This window comes from Capra hircus, chromosome 1 (assembly GCF_001704415.2).
Source record: "Capra hircus breed San Clemente chromosome 1, ASM170441v1, whole genome shotgun sequence".
Lineage (NCBI taxonomy): Eukaryota > Metazoa > Chordata > Mammalia > Artiodactyla > Bovidae > Capra > Capra hircus.
The window spans coordinates 8,386,254-8,397,356 of record NC_030808.1 but is presented as its reverse complement, the minus strand read 5'-3'; the positions used below and the strand labels follow the sequence as shown (position 1 = coordinate 8,397,356).

The following is an 11,103-nucleotide window of genomic DNA, read 5'->3' as shown; positions in this document are numbered from 1 at the left end:
AACACAATCCAGCTGTTTCTGGATTGACTTGAACCATCAATTAAAAACCACAGAACTGTAGCCTTTTGTCCAGTTCCCTGAGCCATATCTTGAGTTATGGACCCCTTTTGGAATATGCTCTGCTAAAGTTGCTTCAGTTGTGTCTGACTCTGAAATCTTAGTGACTGTAGCTCCCCAGGCTCCTCTGTCCATGAGATTCTCCAGGCAGGAATACTAGAGTGGGCTGCCATTTCCTTGTCCAGGGGATCTTCCTGACCCAAGGATCAAACCCACATCTCTTACGTCTCCTGCCTTAGCAGGCAGGTTCTTTGCCACCAGCGCCACCTGGGAAGCCCCTTAGAACATGTTGCTCAATATAAACTCTTTTCCTTTCATTCTTAACATTATCTGAACTTTCTTTGTTGCCATGTGTTATTTGCTGACTTAATAATACTTCAGTCATTTATTTCAAATATAGTCATAACCAGGGGATTACAGATATCCAAGAAACAGTTATTGGAGTATGGAGATAGGTACAAAATGAAGCAGAGGTGGGGATCAATTAATTCTGACTTGGAGAAAAGAGCTGACCTCACCTCAAAGTATACACCCTTGGTTACATCTGGACAGATGAGCAGGGGTTTTACCAGGCAACGAGGTGAGAGAGTTTGTATGTTCAGGTGATGGGTCCCCAAATGTGTTTTCACATGTAAAACACAAGGAATTGAACTTCAACTATTTCAACTGAACTGCTTTCAAGCTGTTCCCAGTCAACAGAGAAAATAATACACAAGATGCGTGAAAAATGAAGACACTAACTTACAAGATGTAAAAATAGGAAAATCAGATCTCAGGTTCTCTGTGGACTTTAATCAGAAAAAAAATAAATTATCCATCTTTCACGCCATGGAAACAGTATGAGATCTCCCATTCACCTACAACTTACTACCAGATTTCATTCAGAGAGTTACTCCTCTGTCTCTTCTTCACTAAGGAGTGGCTGGTGGTACATACTGAAAAGCGGCTCGTGACTTGGGCAGCGGAGGGGGAGCAGAGGGAATTCCCTGGTGGTTCAGTGCTTAGGACTTCGTACTTTTACTGCCACGGTCCTGGGTTGAGCCTTGGTGGTGGAACAAAGCAGGTGTCCCAGGTGGCTCAGTGGGTAAAGAATCTGCCTGCAATGTAGGAGACGCAGGTTTGATCGCTGAGTCAGGAAAATCTGCTGGAAGGGGAAATGGCAACCCACTCCAGTGTTCTTGCCTGGAGAATCCCATGGACAAAGGAGCCTAGTGGGCTACAGTCCATGGGGTCGCGAAGAGTTGGACACGACTGACGTGACTGAGTGCGCATGGGCAGGGAACAAAGACCCCACAAGCTGCACAGTGTGGCCAAATAAAAAAAAAAAAGAGAGAGTGGGTGCAGAGCTGAAATAAGAATTGAAAAAGAGTCTGTGCTTCATTGTTGATTGTTTTAAACCAGTGATTCCTGAATGTACCCAGAGAAGGCAAACATTCCGAACACATGTTTCTGCAGTTCCAAGCATTCTTCAGGTTTGTTTTCCATTTTTAGTGAAGGTATTCAGGATTAGGTTAGGTAGCAACTTGATCCACTGTACACTCATCTGGAAACTTGTCTTGGAAGTGTTTTCTTGATGAAGGTGAACTATTTTGGAACAAAGTTAAAACAGGTTAGAACTGGGACCATGTTAAGACTTGTTCATAAGGTACATGGTATGCATTTACTTCATTTCCTGTCAGATGTGACGGGCTTTAGCGCAGCTCATAGACGAAGTTCATGGAAATGCAAACGTGGTGTCTCCTTTCAGTATTCCTCAGGAATGCAGCACTTAACCAGTTAGCCTGGGCCTCTGAGTGCTGCTGGCTCCATCCTATCCCTGCCGGGTCCCTAAGAGCAACTTGATCACAGCCAAGCATGGCACTAGTATTCTTTTGCCTGTTGAGTTGGCACGTTCCTGTCAGAGGGAAGATTGCCTAAACTGCAAATAACCAACTTAAAGGGAATGAGCTGAAATATCCCTGCTCTAGTAGGCTGAGACGGCCCCAAATGCTCTTATCTTCCTGTAATCCCCTCCTCTTTTGTGCAGAGTGGACCCAGAGAATGGATTCTAACCAACAGGGCATTTCAAAAGGGATGGGATGTCACTTCTGAGATTAGGTTTTAAGTGTGTGACTTCCCTCTGGCTAGCACTATGATTTGCTAGCAGGTTCTTTCACTCCCTGGCTCTTCTTGCTGGCTTGCACTGGGGAACAAAGCTGACATATTTTGAATTGCCCTATGGAGAGGCTCATATGGTAAGGAACTGGGATAACCAACAAGCAGTGAGTGAATGAAGCCCTCAGTCCAAAAGCCTGCAAAGAACAGACTCCTGTCAGTGACCATGTGAGTGACTGAGCTTGGAGGCAGATCTTTTGGTCTGTTGCACATTAAGATGACTGTAGCCTGTGAGAATCCCCAAGCTGGAGGACCAGCTAAACTACACCCAGATTCTGGACCTATAGAAACTGAGATAATAATTGATGCTGTTTCAAGGCACCAAATTTTGAAGTAATTTGTTACACAGAGATGGATAACTATTTCACCTGCTTACAGAAGGTAGCACCAGTGGTAAAGAACCTGCTTGCAAGTGGAGACATGAGAGATATGCATTTGATCCCTGGTTTGGGAAAATTCCCTGGAGGAGGGGATGGCAACTTGCTCCAGTATCCTTGCCTGGAGAATCCCATGGATAGAGGAGCCTGGCGGGCTACAATCCTTGGAGCTGCGAAGAGCTGGACACAACTGAAGTGACTTAACACACACACACACACAAAAGTGGTAAGGTTTGGAAGTTGGGACAAAGATTGGAAAGAGAGTAGGTACATATATTTGTGTCTTTCTGAGTCACCAACCAGATCGAATATTTATGACAGATATTTTATAGACTGTTTTTATGTAGACAGTATATAAAAACAACATCCTGGCAAGGGTGGCGTGGGCATGTTTTGGACAAAACTTAGGTTATGGAAACTCAATTGTTTGGCTCAGACACATAGCTTAGAAGGTAACAGAGATGAGAGAAACTAAAATCATACTCTGAAGTCTTAGTTCTTTCACACTAGCCAGTCATAAGAGGCAGTGGTAGGGTTGGGATTAGGGTGGAAATCAGAATCACCTCTAGATCTTTTTTCAAGCTAGTTATGTTACTTTCCTTTCCCACACAGTTTGGGCCAGACTATACCACACTGCGGGCTGCACCATAAGAGCACTGAACTTATACAAGTGCAGCCTTGTTCTTTGTGACTTGGACTAATAAGTAGAAAATAAAACTTGTACATTTCAGGTAGGTTCTGATTGAGGATCTAGTAGTCCTTAGATGCCTCTGCGGTGATGAGTAAGGTGATCACGCGGTTTTAGCATGCTGGTATTGGATGGTTTAAGTTAAAAAATAAAAGGACAGCACCCAGAATTCCATTATTTGATGGTCTCAAGCTTGTCTGATATGGCAGATCCTCTCTCACCTACAGCCCCAAATTGGCAAAATGGGTTTGGCTAAACAAGGACAAGTTGGGAAGAAGGGGATGCGTGGCAAGTGCAGCTTTTATTCAGTGGTGAGATGATGTAGTAATGAAGGAACCCACTTCAGTACTGTATCTACATGTGCGTGGCCCTGGAGATCCCTGTAATGGCTGCTAGAGCTGAGCAAGGCAGCTGCAGAATGGATTAGACTCCAACGGGCCATGGCCCTGTGTCATCAACTCCTGGACCAGGTCCAGGGGCTCTCCTCCGCCATCAGCCCTGGTCCTGATGAAAGCATCACTGGGACTCTCATTGTTCATGGGTCTCCTGTAGATCACAGCCTTACGTCCATGGCAACTGCCTGACACAGTTGTGAAGGACAGTACAATTAAATGACAAACCCTACAGTTTCTCCTGGATAAGATGACTGTAGCAGCTTTTCTTACTTCAGCTCCTTTCTGCTGCCTCTTTGCATTTTGCAGAAAGGATTTTTCTAGAGCAGCACTGCCCAATAAGGCAGCTGTCAGCCACATGAGACTCTGGAGCATTTGAAATGTGGCTGGTGAGACTGAGGGATTCCATTTTTCATTTAGGATTTAAGTCTTTACTGAATGTGTTCCAACATTGCTTCTGTTTTATATTTTCATTCATTGGTTGCGAGGCATGTGAGGTCCTAGCGCCTCGACAAGGGATCAAACCTACATCCCCTGCACTGGAAGGTGAATCCTAACCACTGGGGCATCAAGGAAGACCCCCATTTAATTCAATGTAAACATTCATTTAAACTGAAATAATCATATGTAGCTGGTGGCTAATGTGTTGGTCTCACAGCTCTAGAAGCTGTTGTCCTTATGTCATCCTTTTGTTAATTTATTTTTGGGTAATATTTCTAAACCATTTTCTACATGCCAGGCACAATATATAGAATGTTGTGTGCATTCATCCAATTTTCACAAAACCTGATGAAGTCGATTCTATTATACATTTTCCAGAGCAGAAACTGGAATTTTAGAGAGATGAAGTGGCCTGCCCAGGTGCCGCTACTGCCTGCCAATGTAGGAGATGTAAGAGACATGGGTTTGATCCCTGGGTCGGGAAGATCCCCTGGAGAAGGGATTGGCAACCCACTCCAGTATTCTTGCCTGGAGAATCTCAGGGACAGAAGAGCCTGGTTGGCTACAGTCCATAGGGTCGCAAAGAGTCGGACGTGGTTGAAGTGACTTGGCACACACGCACACCTCAAATCATTCAGGCAAGAGACAGAATTCAAAATAAAGTTTATCTGGCTCCAGTCCTGTGTCTCCTGTATAGATGAATAAGGCTAAATCTGCAGAAATGGAGGATGAAGCAGAATAAACGCAAGATGATTTAAAATATAACTCTTGTTATAATGGGTTATTTCATTTTATTGCTTATTATAAACACTTTGGCCACAGCAAATACATTAGTTTTTAAATAACTGTAATTCAAAGCTTTCACATCATATGCTATTTCCCCCCAAGATGTGTCATCTATGAAAATAATCAGTGAACTCCAAAAGTCTATACTGACATTGTGCACATTTACGCTATTGTGACACTAAATACAAACAGTAAAAATGCTCATCTATTGGAGGTCTATGGGTTTGTGATATGCCTTAAGGGAGGCCTTAAAACGACTCAGAGAAGAGAGATGGTGTGGATTGTAATAGCTCCTATGCGAGTAATGTTGGCAGAACATAGGTGGTATGCAGTAAACATTTATTGACAGCAAAGATGATGAGAATTCAATTACTGCTGTACTTGCCCTCTCCATTTTTTCTTAAGGAATATATGGTGCATTGGGAAATATCACTCTGAATGTCCCAGAGGCTCTGACACTTTGAATTGTGTAGCTACTGTGTAATTGGGTCTGATCACACTTGCAGAAGAGAGAGAAATTAAAGCATATGTACTGTTAAAACTGTGCTAAAATCTCAGTTACTAGGTAGGACAGGCTGGAATGCTTGAATGGTTTCCATCTTCATAAGCAAGAAAGTCACAGTGCCTGAAAATTAAGCTAGTCATTCAAAACAAATCTAGCTTTCAGATCTCACTGGCAGTTAGACTGTATTTCAGTTCAGTCAATGTCTTTGAAAGCAAAATATGCTAGTTATATGAGTTACTGAGTTTCCTAACTATGATTTTTACTTTAAGACATTTCTTTTGATTGTTTTATTCGGCAAAACTCTTAGCATCATTTTGGGATTTCACTAAATTATGCTGATAATGTTGGCTTAAACATTTTAGATTTAATTGCAAAGTGACACACAAATTTCATTATCCTCAATATTTTCTCAATGTACAACTTTAAATACATGACAATAGAAACGTTAAGATCATCTGCAGCAATGAATATGGCACCTTAGAATTATTTATTACAAACTTTTATACCTAAAGGTAGGCACTTTATAAAATTTGGGTTTTGGCAAAAGGCAACTGTTTAACATTAATATCTTACTTTTCCGTTAACTGTATAACTTTTCAAGAGACTAGATTATTAAAACATTATGAGAGACATAGAAATGTGTCCAAGTTGCATGTGAGTGAAGTTACACAAAACAGAATTCAAGCTTCATTTTCCCCTCTTCTTTCTGTAAACTGCTATATAGCTTCCTGGTCAAGTTCTAAATTTTACTCCCTGATATAAAATCCCATGGGATTCTGGCTTCTCATCTTTTAATCTGAAGTGAAGTATTTGTTGCTTGTGGAACTTGATAAGAATTTTTTTTCACAGTGGGAATTACCATTATGATCACATACTACGTAAAGTCAGATGATTTTTAGGTGGCGATAGCTAGAGTGAAGAGTTCTTGGCTTTAAGCAGCTGTTGAGTCCTTTGGATTATGTTTCAAGTCTCAAATTATATAGATTCAACTACCCCTGTTGTTTTCATTCTTGGTGATGTAGAAATTCACCTCACTTCTATCTAAAACATGAGTGGAGCTTTGGGGCCCCACTGAACCCATCTACCATTTGACTTAGCTCTCCCTTCTCGAGCATGTCTCTACTGGGTAGTCAGCCAGGGTCTGTTGGGAGTCTTGGAGACAGGGAGCTTCACAAAGCAATCTAGTCAATAAGAAAACCCCAACTGCCCTTTCTTACACTGAAACCTGAGTTCTCTTCCTGCAACTTCCATCCAGTGTTTCCAACAGTGTAAGGCACAGAGCAAGCTTTCAGGCACTTGATCTGCATTTGTGGATGAACAAAAAGACTGAAGAGTTATAGTTCTGACTCGTAAAGCTACAGAAGACAGTCGTTTCCTTATGGAGTCCAGGATAGCCTCGTTATCTCACATAAATCTTCTCTTTTTCAGGGTGAACACTGCAATTTCCTTCATCTGTTCCTTAAGCGACACGAATTTCTGATGTTTTGTCTACGCGTTACTCTTTTCTGATGAGAAGAGCTGACTCATTTGAAAAGACCCTGATGCTGGGAAAGATTGAGGGCAGGAGGAGAAGGGGATGACAGAGGATGAGATGGTTGGATGGCATCACCGACTCAATGACATGAGTTTGGATGGACTCCGGGAGTTGATGATGGACAGGGAGGCCTGGCGTGCTGAGGTTTATGGGGTCTCAAAGAGTCAGACACTTTGTGTCAGTTAGACATTCGTTCAGACTGAGCGACTGAACTGAATGAACTGAACCACTCTTTTCTGAGTGTGCTTCTGTTGATCAGCAGACCTCTTCAAATGTGGTTCCCGTGAATCCAAAATAATACCCCAGATGGGATCAGCTCTGAGTAGGGCAGAAATCCTGTGTCTTTTCTCTTAGCCTGGACATTCCACTTGACATATTGTCCAACCCAAAAGGGTGTTCCTTAGGGCAATCTTTTCCTGTCTGTTTCTGAGTAGAGGCATTTTATTCTAGGCAAGATTGCTGATTGGCACATACTCTGTTCCAGGAGAAGGATTACTTCCTCGAATTTCCAGGGTACGGAGGGGGTGGAGAACGCTGGGCTGGGGTCGGGGAGTATGGAGGAGGCAAGTCTGCACAGTATTCCATCTCATGGTCATAATTATAGGGGGGTGGTGCCACTGAAAAAACAAAAACAAAAACAAAACGAGAAGGGCATCAGGCATTTAGCAATGATAGAGTGTCCATTATACTTGAGACACTCAGCTGGGGTTTTTGCAGTAGTCATGTACGGAGGTGAGAGTTGGGCCATAAAGAAGGCTGGGCGCCAAAGGATTGATGCTTTTGAACTGTGGTGCTAGAGGACTCTTGAGAATCTCTTGGACAGCAAAGAGATCAAAACAATTAATTCTAAAGGAACTCAACCTTGAATATTCATTGGAAGGACTGAGGCTGAAGCTGAAGCTCCAATACTTTGGCCTGATTCAAAGAGTTGACTCACTGGAAAAGACCCTGATCCTGGGAAAGACTGAAGGCCAAAGGAGAAGAGGGTGGCAGAGGTTATGATGGTTAGATAGCATCACCAACTCAATAGACATGAATTTGAGAAAACTCTGGGAGATAGTGAAGGACAGGGGAGCCTGGCATGCTGCAGTCCATGAGGTCACAAAGAGCTGGACACAACTTAGGACTGAACAACAACAACGACATAATTTTTGCCTTCAATAATCAGTTTTATCAGGCTGAGGACACACATGTATGAAAAGTCAAGTGCTATAAAAAATGGTGCTATTGACCAAAGTATTTAGAATTGGTGGCTTAAGGCAAATTTCTTGGAAAGATGATGTTGAAGTGACAGAGAAAGGACTAAAGGATAATTCAAGATGAACAAAAGTTCTGAAAGAGGAGAAAGCTTTTATTCAAAGCAAAAACTACACAGAAAAGAGAAATGGGAAAGGATACTGAGGAATCGAATTGTATCACCATTATGGTGGGCTTGGATTATCACAAAAGGTGTGTGTTATATGCGGCTTTTAGAGATTTTTTGAATATGCTAGGGAGTATGCTTTAGGGAGGTGACTGTCAGCAATATGCATTCAGGCGGACCAAAGAAAAGGTGAGTTGATGTAGTAGCATATGTGAGGGATTATAAAGGACTCCTGGAAGTTGGTGGTGGGGATTATTAGGAGCTCTTGAGCATTTGAGAGCTTCAGTGATGACTGGGTGTTTGGAAAACAGGTAGAGAGCAAGAAGGTATGGGCCTGGTACTGGGCTCCTGTAACTTGGAGGGTTATGGAGTCATTATAGAAACAAGAAACAAACAAAAGGGAAGAGAAACAGGTTTGCAAATGAGGATGGAGAAACTTTTTCAAATCTCATTAGAAAAAGTTTCTTTAATTTACTTACTGTAATATACGTCAGTGTGTTTTAAAATCACATTTAATATAACAAAATCACATTTGTTATGATTATGTATGGACATCTATTTTGTAGTGCTCTCCATCCCATCTACAGGGTTGGAAAAGAGGTACTCCTTGAGCACTCCATGTTTTCAAGAACCAAATCACTTGGAAACATCTGAGCAACCCTTCTGGTGATTTGCCAGTAGTTTTGATTTATCATCAAGATCACGATTCTAGTTGGAATTCATATGTCTTAATTGCTTCCTGTAAATGCAACCTAAACCACAGACTAGTGCTATAATAATGTGAATAAACAGCCAAGCTTTCACTTTTAGATGGCAGAGAAGAACAAGCAACATTTCAACAAACCTCAACAGGTCTTCTCAGTTATACTCTTACTGATAAGACTATGATAGTATTCTGATCAATAAGCATGTATTAATAATATAAACATAGGGCTTTACCCTATATGCAAACACAAACTTTTTTAGCATCTCTTTATTTTGTATTTTAAACATTTTAGATTAATTTCTATTGGAGTATAGTTGATTTACAGTGTTGTGTTAGTTTCTGCTGTATAGCAAAGTGAATCAGTTATACATATCTTGTGTTCACTCGCTGTCATGTCCAATTCTTTGCTTCTGAATGGACTTTAGCCTACCAGATTCCTCTGTCCATGAGGTTTTTCATGCAAAAACCTGGAGTGGGTTGCCATTTCCTTATCTAGGGGATCTTCCTGATCCAAGGATTGAACCTGCGTCTCTTGCGTCTCCTGCATTGGCAGGCATATTTACCACTGAGCCATCTGGGTAAGCCCCAGTTATTCGTATACTCACTTCTTTTAAAGACTCGTTTCCCATCTACATCTCTTTAGCTTGGCTCGCTTTACCAGGAGCCTGGTGATTCTAATAATTTACTGACCTACCTGTGCTTAGCAAAGAACTGAGTCACCTGACACAGAAAAAGATGGAGACACAGAAGTGAGTGGGCTGTCCTCTGCGAGACACCCCGGTGAGGAAAGACTCTGAAACTCTCCTGTGGGCTGAGCAGGCCAGGGCTCACAGCAGAGGACACAGTTCTGTGGAGAAGGCTGCTTTAGGCCCTCTGAGCTGGGGCTGTTCCAAGCTGTGCTTTCTACAACAAAATGGAGTAACCCCCACTGAGTCTAAACACATCTTCCCTCTGCATACACCCACTCCTTTGCTTCATTATACCCAGGAGGACTGAGGCAGAGAGATGTATGATAAAATTCCTCCAAGCCAAGCAATGCACCCTCCACGTAAAACAGAAAGTTGCAGCTGGATTCCCGCTGAACTGTTTCATGGAAGTACGTGGTTCTAAGTTGCTTATGTGCTGAAGCTTTTCCCTGCCGCCCACCTGAGGGGCACACACCAGGTGAATCTACAGATTGACTCTGCATCCTTCTTGGTCATGAAGCCATGGTGTGCCTTTATACTTCGGTAACAAAGCATTTATATTTTGCCATCTGCAAAAACACTGCTGGAGAACATTTCAGTGAGATTCGCTCTGGTTCATACAGATTCATGTTGAACAGGAAAATCTAAGATATGAAGCCATGTTCTTTCATTCATATAGGTTTTGAATTTGATAAAGTGATAATATAATGCTGAAGAATGGTATTTTGAGGATTTTGAAGATCATATCTGTCATGAAATAAACATGGAACATCTTTTACAGGACCGCCTATGGGAAGGCATTGTGAAATAATACTGGTGTAACTGAACTGTGCTATCGTTCTTTCTTACAGATAAAAAGGTTTCACTAGGAAATAAACTTTTCAGGGTATCAATTTTAGAATTCCTGATTAACTCTAATAGGTTTTTTTTTCTTTCTCTTAAAGTCAAATCATCTTTAAAAGATACATGGATGTCGCTGGAAATGCACTTTTGAAATTCTTTCATAACCAATCCTTCCAATTCTCTAAAAAGTGAAAATATGCCACTAATCATGTATGTCAGTATAGTTGTCTAGAATTTTACAAAATTCAGGGATGCTAAGAAATTCATAGCAGAAAGGTAATTTTTTTTTTTTAAATCCACCCAGGACAACATCTCTAAAGTAACTGTAATGAAAGATGCAAGGTGTTATCAAAATCGCACATTACTTTAGAAAACTGGAAACAGAGTAAAGTCATCCATGATCTTGTCACCAAAGTTTAATAAATAATCTGCCTGCCAATGCAAAAGATGTAGGAGACACAGGTTTGATCCCTGGATTGGGAAGATGCCCTGGAGAAGGAAATGGCAGCCCACTCCAGTATTCTTGCCTAGAAAATCCCATGGACAGAGGAGCCTGGTGGGCTGCGGTCCA

General features: G+C 41.7%; 1 protein-coding gene across 2 annotated transcripts in view; it reads right to left on the bottom strand.

Moving 5' to 3' along the window:
* CYYR1 (cysteine and tyrosine rich 1) overlaps positions 1,390-11,103 on the bottom strand; it is a 121,013-nt gene continuing 111,299 nt past the window's right edge. The window contains exon 4 of one of the 2 annotated variants that reach the window (XM_018050308.1): positions 1,390-1,641. In XM_018050308.1, the coding sequence (XP_017905797.1) occupies positions 1,526-1,641 (116 nt within the window). In that variant the 3' untranslated portion in view covers positions 1,390-1,525. Of the gene's footprint in view, positions 1,642-4,880; positions 7,552-11,103 lie in introns of those variants that run through there. The other variant, XM_013965342.2, reaches the window with a different exon arrangement.